This window comes from Pseudopipra pipra, chromosome 6 (assembly GCF_036250125.1).
Source record: "Pseudopipra pipra isolate bDixPip1 chromosome 6, bDixPip1.hap1, whole genome shotgun sequence".
Classification (NCBI taxonomy): domain Eukaryota; kingdom Metazoa; phylum Chordata; class Aves; order Passeriformes; family Pipridae; genus Pseudopipra; species Pseudopipra pipra.
The window spans coordinates 30,685,064-30,699,605 of record NC_087554.1 but is presented as its reverse complement, the minus strand read 5'-3'; the positions used below and the strand labels follow the sequence as shown (position 1 = coordinate 30,699,605).

The 14,542-nt window shown below is 41.1% G+C and overlaps 1 protein-coding gene across 6 annotated transcripts in view; it reads right to left on the bottom strand.

Annotated features, from left to right (window-relative positions):
- The window catches only part of ACTN1 (actinin alpha 1), an 88,085-nt gene that overhangs the window by 24,026 nt on the left and 49,517 nt on the right, over positions 1-14,542 (bottom strand). For 3 of the 6 annotated variants that reach the window (XM_064658331.1, XM_064658327.1, XM_064658329.1), the window contains exons 4-8: positions 9,849-9,935; positions 9,185-9,272; positions 8,153-8,231; positions 2,100-2,181; positions 407-492 (exon numbers count right to left, since the gene is read on the bottom strand). In XM_064658331.1, the coding sequence (XP_064514401.1) occupies positions 407-492; positions 2,100-2,181; positions 8,153-8,231; positions 9,185-9,272; positions 9,849-9,935 (422 nt within the window). The remainder of the gene's footprint in view (positions 1-406; positions 493-2,099; positions 2,182-8,152; positions 8,232-9,184; positions 9,273-9,848; positions 9,936-14,542) is intronic. The other 3 variants (XM_064658330.1, XM_064658326.1, XM_064658328.1) reach the window with 1 other exon arrangement.

The following is a 14,542-nucleotide window of genomic DNA, read 5'->3' as shown; positions in this document are numbered from 1 at the left end:
CTGCTGGGCAAAGCATCTATGTGGTGGTCTCCACCTTTGTGAAACCAAGCATCCTAGCTCAGTTTTACCAGAAACAGGAGGTACAGGTTCTTGGCCACTAGGACAGTGGTTCATAAAGTAAATGGACAAGGCATAGCTCCCCATTGCCTTAAATTTGTGCGCATGCCAAAGTGTGGCATACCTAAGTGCCACTGGAAGTACTGCTGACTACAGGACAATGGAACTCCTGGCTCCCCTGCCCCATGTATTATATCTGGGGCACCACTTTGAACCAACAGCCAACTCTACCAAGAACATAATAATAAAGATGCCCGTAGCTAGAGAGGAGAGAGAAAGAAAAAAAGGTTTGGACATTAGCAACGGCACCAGGTGTGCTCTGTGGAGGGAGCTTGGGATCCTGCGATACCTTCTGGGCTCCTGAGAAGGCGTGGTAGAAGCTAGAAACATAGGTCATGATGGCTTTCTCATCAGGACGGGCAGTTCCAACAATGTCTGTCAAAAAAAACCTCACGTTAAGAGTATAATCAGCTGATGGGAGGAAATCAAAGGAGAGGTAGAACCACAACTGTCCAGGAGGCCTGCTGGGGTATATGCTTGTCATAGCAACTCCACAGGGCTTCCCAGCTTTCCCCAGAATCCAGGATCACCTTTCTGGTTCCCCTCCCTTATGATAGAATTTCTTCCAGTCTGGCCAGGCTAATGCAGCTGCATGTCAGCATGTCTTGTGTCACAGCACTTCCCTGTTCCGAGAACATTATTGTGAATGGTGGATTGAATTAATCCAAACTGGTAGCAGGTTGACATGACTTTTATAACCATATTAAACTCCAATTCTTCCATGCAGTTCTGTTCTTTGGGAAAGATCCTTTCTCCCTTCCTTTCCATGCCTCCGACATTCATTTCAATACAATGACAGCTTGAATTTCAAGTGGCCCTTTCATTAGTTTCAGGGGAAACTCAACACCTCCAGAGATCAGAATTAATGGTGTGGAGGTATGCACATTAGCTGGACTCCATGAGGAAGGAGAGTGATCAGTAAAGAGCAATGAGAGCTCCTGCCAGGGTCCTTCTTCATCGCTGCTAGCTTTGCTGAGATCTACTTATTTTGGAGGTGACTTTATTTCCTACAGAATAGCAAGGAAACATTTGAATCTACTCTGGAATCCTCATGGTTTTTTTTTTTACTTCAGCATGATGAATGCAGGGAAAGCAAGACTCATCTCTAGGGATGGGAAGTACTACCTAGAAATACGAACATCCTAGTTACTGAAATATAGGTTCACTAGGTTTGGCTGTGCTATTCCCACCTTTCCTCTTTGCTTCTCTCACTCCTTTATTTAACAAAAGTCTTTAACTGCTTCTCCTGTCCAACCCAAGACGGCTTTAGGCAAACAGCCAACAACCAGTGAACTATTTCAGTCTGTTGTTTGTACTCCAGAGTTACAATCTTCAAAATCTACTGCCAAGCTGGTCCTGACAAGGCTATGAAAAGTAATCCTTGCTGTCCCAGTGGCCCAGGGAAGCAGTCATAATCAGTAGGAAAAGCATCTCTGAACAACATGGAACTCTGCCTTGGTCTCCAGACCTAGTCAGTGAAGGATTTTCATGCCAAACACTTCCGAGTAGTCAAGAAGAAGCAGTTTAATAATAATAATAATAATAATAGCAACAATAACAACAACAACAATAATAATATCATCATGCCCTCAAAAGGAAGAGCACCAGCAATGTCAGAAAGAGCCCAGAAAAAAAAATCTGGAGCAAAAAGAACACAGTCCTACACCATACATTAACTCCTTATTTGGCCTGATTCTTCAGTCAGCAGACTGTATAGCCAGGTGTTACTCATCTCTGCCTAGCACGTCAACCCCATGTTAAGATCTCCATGCCAGACTCAAAAGACTGAGGGGCACAGGAGGAAGAGGGAAGCAGAACATGTGACTCACTATTCCATAGTAGTTTTTTTCCCTATACATTTACTACATGGTCATGGAGGGAGCATTCAGAGGTTACTGAATTCTCATACAAAAGAAGTCCACCTAGAAGAGTGGAAAATTTCTTGAGAAAAGCAAGTTAAAAGCCATTGGGTTCTACTGTACCTTCCGCATCCAGCATCTTGGGAATATCCAGATATTTCTCAGCCACATCAAAAGCTGTGTTTAGATTAGTGAGAGGATCATCCTGGGAAAGAAACAGAAGCAGAGCATCAGCATCAACTTATAAGAATGTATACAGTGTTTCTCTCAAAAAGAGCTATTATGCTTGGTTTGGTTGAGGTAACTGTGCTGTCCAGACAAAATTATGTTTGAAGCCTCATGTAGCAGGATGAAATAATTAGTTTTCTTTTGAAAGCAGAGCCTGGAGATTCATGACAGGATAATTAACATACAGTCTATGTACTTGCAACAAGAAGGAATAATACATTTTGTCTCGAACATAGTTTGAAGTAAAATTAGCTTCACATCATACTGACAGTAAATGATGAGACCATATCTCACATTTACATCTCATATTTATATTAGGCTTGCAACTTCCATTTTAAAGAACTGCAGAGTAGTATATCTGTTAAAATATCTAAGCAATACTAAAATAGTAATGCAACATCTGCAACGGGTCCTGTCCTTAGCTAGTGTACAGTTTGTTGAACACCACTTGAGTGGGAGGAAGAGAAATGTTTTAACAAATCTCTACGAAATAAATACATATAAAAGTACCCATTTTGCCTTGGGTATTGTTTTTCCTCCTGCACAGGACTTGTAATTTCTTTAGTACATTTCTATTCCTCTCTCTATAAATCTTCTACTATGGCAGGGTACACTTCAGATACAGACATCAGTACACAATAATCAAATCCTAAACACAGTTAAATGTGACTTATGATCATGAGTAATATCACAAAGGTAAGTAGATTTTAAAGAGCAAGACAAGAGAACATGAAACACCAATGTCACTAGAAATGAAAGAGCTCTGCAAATTGTTTCCAGTATTCAAACATAATCAGCAATAAGACACCTGCCAACCCGTATGAGATCCTCATACAAGCCTGTTCCTATATTCCTGAATAACTATGATAATTATTTTGAAGGATCAATCCACTTCATGGGTGACAAATAACATTTGAAATATCAGTTTCTACTGTTGAAACATGTGGTTTCTGCTGGATGAAAAGTTGTGCGCTAACTGCTAATGTTTAGACACCTTTTTTTGGTGTCTTTTGGCAGAGAAGAAAGATGGGGTGGTACTCTCCATATTGTCATTTGTGCCATTTACACTGAGACCACATAAAAAATTAGGAAATAAGAAGTATAATTATTTTGCCTTCTTCTAGAGCAGCATCCATGTTCCGTTTATTTTCTATTTGAGATCATGTGCCTTTGCTTATTGCATTGACTTGGAAGATTAAGCTGTGCCTGAACTCTAATCAACAGGCAGTTTCCTTTGAATCCACCCAGCAGGAAAGATGAAGCTAGGCAGGCTTGGGCAGACAGGGTACGGGCATGTATAAAACTTCCTTTATGGCACTGGCCATTATGTAGTCCTCAGATGACAGCCTTCATGAGCTAGGAAACTGAGCTGTTCTGAAAAGCAGTTTCCTACAGTATTTTCATAGAAATCAATGCATTTATTAAGCTGGCATCCCATATCAGCATCATATTCCTTCAGGTGAATATCTTCAGTAGAGAGCATTGTTTCACCTACTACAGTAAATCACAGAGGCCATGAAAACAGACGTGACCAGTGATCTGTATTTAGTCCACTGGAACAAATCAATATTAAGCAAGGAAATGTTGCACAGGCATGCTGTGATGAAGCCAGCAGCTATCACACACAGTAACAGTCTCAAACAGTACTTTATTGCTATATAATACACTTCAATGATGACTACATCAGATATATCTATATCCACCTCTTTGGAGCTTAGCAGTGGTACAGGCAGTGGATTTTTACTATCCACCAGCCACAAGGAACCACCCTATGCCATGGAATTAGAGGCTGGTATCATTTCAACTTCAATCTACTTGTCTTCTGTGCCTGCTGTGGAGCCAAAGTGTAACCAAAAGCCCTATTTGAGGAGGTGAGACTAGCTGGTATATAACATATCTTGTTCACTCTATGTGGACAGGTCCTCCATTTAGGAAGAAAAATTAACAGCATTTCTTTCACTCAAGTGCAGGAGCATCCAGAAATACCAAGTGGCAGCTCCCTTGACAGTCTTCCCCCTAGCCCACCTGCCATTTTCTACATGTGTCAAAATGTCACCACTATGTAACAAATTTCAACCTATGCTGACCATGACAACCATGGGGTTGCTAACTTCCTTATAGATTGTTTAGTATTAACACAAATCCTTCCTTAGCACAGACCCATCTGAATGAGATGCCTGGAGATCTGTCAGCCTCTCCTGGAGGAAAGGGAGGAGCAAACTCAATGCAGATAGCTTTCCTATCAGTTTGCAAGTAACAACACCAGGAGCAATGTTGCCAAAGGTTAAAAAGAAATTTTAAGCTGGAAGCTGGGAGAGGTTTCCTGATGGGAAAACTTACTGGGCTTGGGCAGTCCCAAAGGAAGGGCTGGAAGTCTTAACATGTGGGAAAGTGGAGACTCACCTAGATAAAGCCAGCACATTTCTACCTCATATGCAAGAAAGATGTGTGATCACAATGTCTCTTGGGGAATGAAACTAAAGATTGCAACACTTAAAGCAAGCTATCTAAGTCCAAGACTAGCTCCGAGACAAGCAGAGAGCTAAACCCAAGTAAGACCCTGTTCCCTGTAGGAAAAGCTTCACCCCTCAAGGACAGTAGAGCTGCTCATCACAAAAGCGATACTTTTTCATGCAAGTGACAGAGTTTCCCCAGGGCTTGTCCAAGACTACAATTAGCATCTTAAGTCCTATGAAATTCCTCCAGACTCAACCACTGTCAGTTCCCATTGAACAAGAGCTAATCCTTATTTCAAATCACCTGTTTCAGTTGACAGCGATGAAAAGGGATAAAATAATAAAGACCGGCCAGGCAGCTCCAAGCCTTGCACTGCAGCACCATGGCTGCAGGTACACTTTAGGGACCCAAAGGCCAAGTCACCTGTCCCCTAATTCCTTCCACAGCTGAAACACACACCCAAAAGGGCACTGACCCAGATGAGGTTCTGCAGAGGTGCCTCAGTTGTCATTTCATTTACATCACCATAGCAGTGGCAGAAGCACGAATAGGAACAGTAACTTGCCAGGCTCTAGCTGGGCTAGCCACGAGGAAATGTGCAGTTTTACCACGGAGGAGTTACTTTGTTTCAATGGTGGCAGACAGCAAACCTGCCCTAAACAGATGCCGATCTGGCACATTCTCTGCTTTTGCTAACTAAAGACTATCACAGGTCTTCATCTTTCGCCACAACCCTAACTGACACAGGGACTCTTCTCTCTTCCCCCAGTTATTTCCAAATCCTTGCAGCGCACAAGGTTGCTATGGCAATTATTGCAATGTGACATAAAAAACATCTTCTATTACTTAGCAATCAGGAAAGGAGATGGAGGGGGAGGAAAATCAAGAGAGAGCAAGCACTTACTATATCTGCTAGATTTGAAGACACTAGGAAAGAAATCCAAAACTCATGTTTTCAGGAAGATTTGTAATAAATGCATACAACACAGCAGTACACTGTTCTAAGCAGACTGTGGTATATGAGGAGGTGTCAGAGCCATCAGTCAGTCATTATACTTGATAAAATATCTTAGATACAGCTCATGGTTGAGCTACAGTCAGGGGTAAAAGGAGGAAGGGAAATCCCATCTTCTGCATACCTCTCACTTGGCAAACCATGAGCCGAATCCTGAGACCTTATCTACAGTGAGCTGAACAACAGCAGACAGACCTGCACCGAATTGAAACTATCTAACTAAATAAGCTGTGGTGTCAGGGAATCACTGACACCAAGCTAGGTGGACTTGCACCTTTTATTTTGAGTCCTGGACCATACAAGTAACTTTACCTAGGCAGCGCACATATGTAGAAAAGAATTGTGCTTGTTCTGCTAATATAGCCAAACTAGAAAAAATAGCTAGGAACAAACTCAATACAAAACAATGCTGACAGAATAAGTGCCTAAATTTTGGGAAGAAGACATGGAGCTACTCCACTGGCTACCTTTTGCAGGCATACACTGCCAATACAGGGTTGGTAGCATAGACACAGCCTCTGTGAAAGAGCAGAAAACACTAAAACTGCAAAAGAACACTGCCCAGACAGGAGGTAAAATGCAGAACTGTGAGCAGGTTGGACTGATTTCACCTATCTTGTACCTGTGTGTGTGTGTACACAGAAACACATATAGCATTGCCAAAGGTGCAATTGAGATGCCAATAATTGCTCCCTAGAGCTGGAAAAGAACTTGAGGTGGATCTCTAATCTACCACCCACTGAAATGGCTGCTTCTCAGCAGCCTTTTCCGTGTTTATACATTCCACAAATGCTTTTCAAAGATCTAGCATAAAAAAGGCAACTTCCCTTCAGCACACACGAATTGCCAGAACTAAAGGCTAAGCTTTGAGCTAAGTTCTTCCCAGCTATTTGCTCAAGATTTCAGCTGTTGTAGAGTTCTCTAACATACATTTAATCTTGTGCCTTTGGAGTAATTGAGGCAGAACAACAATAAAAATTATATAGAAAGAGTGAGAAGACTGCAGGAAGGCAGAGGGAACCTGATGAAAGATGGGATCAAAAGCAAGCAGAGATCAAAAGATAGTGGTTTCCTTTAACCTTACTCCAAGTAGGAGAAATCTCTTCCCATGTACATTAAATTTGGTTAGAACAATCTCTCTACCTTTCACCTTAAAAAGCTTGCAAGTAATATCACCAAATAACTCACTTTCCTTTACTCTGTTTTTGCTTGGGTTTGGCTTAGGGCTTTTTTGATAACAGAGAGCACCGTAGCATTTAGCTGGCTGGGTTTGTCAGACACACATTGCTTAGCTGCTTTATTTTCCCAAGGCTGGGCACTGAAAATGTCACCCTAATAATTCCTTTTTTTATTGCTGTTGTTTATGTAAACAGGTACAGTCCACACCCCCCCATTTATTCACCATATGCTGAATCCAGACACTAAAACTGATCAGATAATATAATTAACTGCTCTGCAAGAGAGTAAAGATCTAAAAGGTTATTGAAAAGCAGATCAGGCATTGTACAATTCATTGCCTCAAGGATGCAGCTAATTTGATTAGGTCATTTACATTTTGTCTATTCTCACAGTGATCAAAGAGCCCAGGTCTGCTGGTGATGGGCTTCTACGTTTATTTCTCTAGCTAACACGTACGCATTTATAACACCCAGCCCATAAGAGCTGATGGACAAACTTTTTGTGTTAACCAGTAACAACACATGAATTATGCTCTTGGTGGCATTTCATTCCACATGCACACAGATACAGTGAAACTGGATCTCAGCATAATGCAGGATAAGAATCCAGTTTGATCTTCCATTGCATTGCTGGGTCACGACACTGCTAGAAGCACAAACCACTGAATGGTTATTCTCATCATCCACTTAACAATCTTGTCTCCAAAAAACACTGGAAGCAAACTTTGGAGCAGCTTGATATCATGTTACCAGTGGCAATTTTAAAGTATAATTGAGCTTTTTGACAAATGTATTTCTGGCACCTGGTACCTACATGCTAGGAGAAGCCTACTACTGCAGATAACTCAGTGCTAAGCTGGAAGCATGTGATGTGTCCAGTGAGGGGACACAAACTCTTCAATGAGCTATTGCACTTGAACACAGGTAACTGGTTTCTATCCAAGTGGGCACAGAAATTTTAAGTCTGATTTGTCTCACTAGTCTGTGACATTAGCATAGAACTAGTCTCACACTTGGTGTTACTGAGTTTGCCAGCTTTTGCTCATCAGCTGGGATTGGGGCATGTGCGTCTCACACAAAGCAGTCTGAAAGCAGGGAAAGTCAAGCAGGAAGCTCATTAAGTTCATGCTTCACTAAGAAGCCTGAATGTACTGATTCATCCCTCCTTCCTCCCCCCCCCAGTCCTGCAACTGCCAGCTTGTGCTGAAATTCTCCAATTATGTTTATCAAGCTAATTCTTCTCCCTCTTTACTTCCAAGGAGCCAAGCATCTGTTCTGACAAACAAATTGAGTTGTACCTTTCGTAGCTTCCCGTAGTCAATGAGCTCTGGACGGTGTCTATGAATTAAAGCACAGAAACCAAGGCCATCCTTCCAACTACAAGAGAGACAGAAGAGAGAACAATGAACACTGCTCAGCCAGGGAGACACACAGTGATGAGCATGAGGGAAGGCATTGGGACAACTAATTCTGGTTTAGTTTCTAACTAACAGTGCTTCTGTAAGTGCTAGGAAGGAGGGATTGTCTTGTATGTGCATGAGACTACAACAAAGATTCCTTTCAGTCCCTACAAAAATCCACTGCGATTAGGACTTGCCCATTGAATTGCCACATCCTTTTTGGCAGTTCTCTGTGCTGAAATCTCTGTGCATATCTTGTGGAGCATGTGAGGACAGGTATAGAGCTCAGGATTGAAAAAAGGAGTAGACACAAGCCCTAAAGAAGGAATAAATGCATTCCTTAGGGAAAGGGCAAATGTCCACAGCTAGCTCCACTACAGTACTGGATAGCATGGATGGCAGTCAAGCTCTTAAAAGTGTTTTACATTTATATGATTCATATATATTCCTATATATATTCAACTCTCCAAGATGTGCTGGAAAAGCACTATTATGCAGAATCTTCACTGGAACATCTGCCAGTTTGGAAATACTAAAGACCAGAGCAAGAAAACCTCTTATGCCTTCCCAACTCTCCCATACTATGAAAGCTCTGAGTGCAGTCCTTTTTTCTTGGTTCCTAAAGTGTTTTGAGTTTTCACAGTGCAAATGCTCTCTTGCTTAGCCCACAGCACATACACTGCTCTCTGAGGACCCAATGGTCTGAAGAACTTCATGAAAGCAGCAATAGTAACCAGAATGAGGAATTGGGATATAGGTACTCGGATCCTCTTAGAATCTCTGCCTTTAATTTCCTCTCTGGACTACACTGTTACTATGTAATGCACATATGCATTGCCTTGGGAGGTCTGTCAAGAACACTGTTGAATACACTGAGAGATATAGGAAAATAATAGAGATTGTAAAGCTAAGTTCTTGCTTGTGACTCACCTGATATGGAAGTTCTGGATGTTTACATTTTTGTAGGGGGCTGTCTTCCTCTGACACCATAACAAAAGTCCTTCTTTAGCAGATGTTTCTGGTGAAAGAAAGAAAACACAGCAATGAACTCATTTTCTTAGAAAACAGGAGCCTCTGGAGCATATGCTAGAAAACAATCATCAACTTCTCTTTGGTAGAGACTGCACTGAATTGTGCTTTATTTAATTTCACTTGTCAGAAAATTTCTTGTTTGGAAGAGTCTACTGGGATAGCTTTGTTACTATTATTTTCTTAATGAGTTTCAGTAATATGGAGATAGCCTTTTGAGACCAGACAGTCTTGTAGGACTTGTATGAGATAGGTCCATTTTCAGTGCTAGTGCCTGAATCAGCCTGCAAGAAATCCAACAGATTCCAACATTAAAGTTGGTTTTCAGGCTTAGCCATCCTTTTGAGCTACCCTTGAAATCTCTTGTAAGAGAAGGATGTGAAAAACTCTTCTCAGTATACCTGAACCTGGCCATAAATGTCACTGAGATGACAAGGCAGCGTGGGAAGGGTAGCTTCCTAGGATCTTTCAGTGACTCACTTAAGAGCACATTTTGGGCCTTTTAAGTAGCAAAGCCATTTAGTTGTTCGTTATTGAACACTGGCTGGAAAGAACTAAAATTTACCTTCAACTGAGATATCCTGAATGGCAAAACGAAGGATGATGGTCCAGATCATTCCAAGGGTCATTTTAACATTGCCATCCACAATTTCTATGGGAAAAAAAAGGTAGAAAGAGAAGAAATAGAAGACATCAAGCTGCAGATACAAATCCTTGTAAAACAGGAGCATTGGGGAGCATTTCTTTTTGCAGATGGGAGAACTGGCATTCCTGCTAAAAACTGTTTTTCCTTGCCTTCCCAGATGTTCTGCTGGTACAGCTCAGTACCCAGTACTCAGACTGGCTCTCTTGCAGTATAATACTGAGAATAAAACAGACACAGATGATCCCAAAGATCAGGAATAAGGACCAATTTAGATCAGTGTAATTTCCCACAGGGGCCTAAAAACACCTTGTTCAGGTTTAATTACAATTCCTTGGAAGTCATAGAAGCCAAACTGAGAAAAAAAAAGCCTTCCTTCTCTTACTCTCCTGTGTCTCCTCCAAGTCACCTATATAACTGCCCAAGCATAATAATACCAGAAGAACCAGTGAGACTTCCCAGTGCAGATGAGCTCTGACAGCTAGTTTTGTCCTGTGAACAAGATACCACTAAGAAAACCATGTAACATCAATATTTTAATTTCAAGCAAGCCTAAACGTTTGCCATTTCAAACAAGCCTAAATACATCAGACTGCCTGTATAGGACTTCTTTCAGTCTTGTAACTGCCAAAGACACAACAGAGCATTTCTCAAAGTACATGCATCCTGCTGGAAGTGGAAGCAAAGACTCCTGCTGACCAGTCTGCACAGACCATAACAAACTATGATGTTAAGCAGATTGTGATTTATTGCTCACTGGACTCCACAATATAAATGAGCAAGGGTCAACAACTTGGAGCTTTTACAAGGTGACTGCTTGCGTGTGTGAGGTAGAGTCTGTTTAGGATGGGGATCAAGGTCCTGGTGGGAGGCATTTGGGCCAATGCTGGCCCAGAAAGGGGCTTCCACCATGTATAGATTAGAGCCAAACAGTCCAAACAGTGAGCAGATGGATCTTAAGTGCTGATACTCAGCATCTACAAAAATTTCACAGAGAGATATATATACACACGTTAGAGAATTTACAGCCTTCACATTTTTGTATAGTGAAACTAGCTGAGCTGCCTCCTCCTACTCATTCTCTAGCAGGTTCCTGCATTGCAGGACCTTTCTCAAACAACTGACAAGTTAAGAGTATTTTCAGCAAGAAAATGGTTAGAATTAACCCACTCTTTGGAGGTAGAATAATTCAAGTCCCGAGAAGGCTGTCAGAAATCTTTTGTACTCCTGTAGACACCTCTGTGCCACTGCTTCCATAAAGCTGCCCAGCAGCAACAAATTGTGTTCTGGGACAAGTATGAAGTTGCAGTATAGGCAACTGTCACCTGTCTGGATCCTGACACAAAAGAAATAATATTTGAATTTTTCCTTTTAAGCTGTTAAAATACCCCTTTTCTTCTTATGAAAAAAACTCAAAATGTGAGTCTCGTATTCAAAACCAACAGACATGCAGCACACACCCCAAACACATCTTTTTAGGTACCATGTCTACCTGGTCCAAATTCCTGAAAGCTTGTGATTTACTGATACATGTCACACAACTTACAGTGTAAATTAGAATGATAAGCTCCACTGTCCTTTGACACAAACCTCCATTAGGGATTTACAGACGTAAAAGATAGAAAACAAGACACGCTGTCTTGTTTTACACCAGTAAACCCCTGTGTTTGCTCCTTTCTGCACTTCAGAGTACACGTACATACCTTGGTGGGGCATCAGTTTGCCCAGAATTAAACAGCCAACAACTTTTCACTGCAGTACAAAAGAACTACAGTTACTGTTGCTGGCATAAAAAACCTATGCTTGCCTGTTGACAGTTTTCTCACAAATTAATTTTTTACAGGCATTTTAGGGTCAGGGGTTGTCTGCTAGGCTGATGCAAGAAAATGCCATGTGATGGCAAGTATACTCAGTTCTGCACTTCCTGCATTTTTTGCCCCTACAAAAAAGCACTGCAATCAACTTAAAGGAAAATCCTTACTATTGTTACAGATACTTGAGATACTGCAGCTAAAATATATAAGAAAGCATCTATGTTTTCAGCTTGCTTGTTTCGTTCATGTGATAGATCTTTGTGGGGATTTTCAAAAAGCAAAAAACCCAATGCTTTTAAAAACCACAGCAGTTGGCAGGACTCCCCTAGGATATATGTAAGATCTGAAACTAAATAGAGCTCTCTATTTAAATGGGCTAGATTAAAATCTGATGACAATACTTTAATGCTGAAAACGCTTCATGAACACTAATAAATCAATCAGTGAGCTGAAACAGGTAATTAGTATTACTGTTCCATGGATTTTAATTAGAAATAAAGGTCAAGACACTTACATAAAACCAGATAGCTCTAAGTTGCTAATGTGGCATAAGAACTCAGCACTCTGCTCTGGTTACATTGTCAAATTCCAATTTTATAAAGTTAGTTGGTGGAGTTAAGGTGGAAGCACCCCTTCTTCCCAGTCCTCTTCACTACATTACTCATTTAAAAAGGAAGATGTACTCCCTGCTCCCATCTGATTATTCCTTAGCAGTGAACCAAAACAAAGCTGCTCTGGAAGAAATACAAAGTATTTCTACTGCTTCATCTCTATATATCATTTTCTTTTTCTTGATATAGAGAAAATTCACCACCTACCAAGCAGATACTGATGTCAGTGAGATTACTGAGTGATTCATCCCAGGATGCACATTTAACAAGCCACACAATCCCCAGTCTTTTTCTTTTTCTCTCTTTTAAATAGAGTTGACAGAATTTTTATTATTTGTTGGAAGCAGGCAAGCATTTTTCATTTCTAGTGCTAAAAAACTCCTGGCAACCTGATTACAGTCAGGCAGCCTGATCAGAAAGGCCTTATGCTCTTTGGCCCTCACTTACTTGGTTTTCCACCCCTGCATTCCCCAATGCTAACCTCCTTTTCCTTGAGGATCCCTTCAGCACTCTTCAGCTGCTGCCAGTTTCTTTCTAATATAGTGGAATATGGCCAAGAAACAAAAGTGAAAAACGTGGTTGCAAAACAGGTTTGCATGAGGCTTTCTGCTTCCTGGTGATGAAGAAAAAGAAACTCCACAGGAAGTGTTAAAAAGTTGAATGTAACACTACAAAGCTAGAACAATGTAATGTTTAATTAAAGATACTGTGTTTGTTCCCTGCTGATATAAGGAATGCTCAGTAATGTGAGAGCAATTCACATATTAAAAGGCTAGCAATCACACAGTATCTTCTGCCTGACTGTGCTTTCCAAGTGCTCTTCCTAGGCAGGATCTCTGCAAGCACCGTCTGCACTTCCTCCACCACCAGCAGCTGTTGTCGGAACAGCAGCAGCAAGCACATGTTATTAATGTGATTTACATTCAACTTGGGGGTTGATCAGTTGCTGGCTAAAGCTGGTGAGGCATCTGCGTCCACTGGAAGGAAATTTTTTGTGTCAGTGAATATGCTTCCACCTACCTCCCATTACTGTACCAAATAACACGAACTAAGTATGTAAAAACTACAGTACTCTCATCCACTTGTTTGACAACCAATTAAGGATCTGACAAATATCCAGTCCTCAGGAGGAAGCCTGGCTGGCTATAGAGATGTGCCTTTTAAAATGCCACCACCTTTTTTAAATGCATGAACTCATTTTGAAAAATGCAAAGATTATTAAGATTACTTTTCTGCCATGGCCTGGGTAGTTAGAAGCAGAATACAATACAGAAACTGCTATCCTCCCCCAGCTACTTCTGAGCTGCCCATGAGAGCACAGCCTCTGGTTACCTATGGAGAGAAGTTGTTGCAGGGTATGAACAACTGGCAGGATAGCGTTATGATCCGGGAATTGGAGACATAGAACAACAACGGTGACTAAATCAAGGCTATTCTGCATTTTGTTTATCCTAACAAGTATCCATGACCCTATCTTCAGAAAGCAAGTTGCTAATGATGGTCCAGTCAGATTTAGGACAGATAGCTGGCATTGTTGTTAAGGGTGTACCTCTGGAGTCCCTAACTGTGAGTGGACAGGACATAGGGACAAATACAGTGCTGTGTTTCACTCACTGACATGGAGGGACCCTATTTTCCCCCACTTTCCACTGTGTCTGCTTGCACTGCCTGGTGCTTCAGTAGATATTGTGCTCAGATGAGACTTCTACAAATGTTGAAATCTCTAAGTTTTATTTTTCCTTTCACTTTCACAGGTGAGAATAGGGATCAGTTTATTCAAAGTTATCTGTATGTTGAAGGGAACCAGATCTTTTTAAGAAAGCAGCAACTTTCTATACAGATTAAAAATAAAACAGTTTTAGGGTCACATACTTGACCTATTCAATCTCTTAAATCCCAGGATCATTTGACATTACAATGGAATCTATCACATCAAAAGAAGGCTTCTGAGGTGTCAGATGACAGTGAGATTTCAAAGCAGATGAAAACCATTTGGAAGCTGCACCAGGTTAGTGTCTTCCTTGATCCAGATTTACACTTATATGCTGAATGCTAGAACTACTTTGATTCTATGGACTCTGGTTAACAAAGTGTTTAGAATAAAATAAAAATAAAAACATAAATAAATAAATAAATAGAAGCCAGGACATTGATGGCCAATGTGTGCAGAGAACTATAGCTGGCCTGCAGA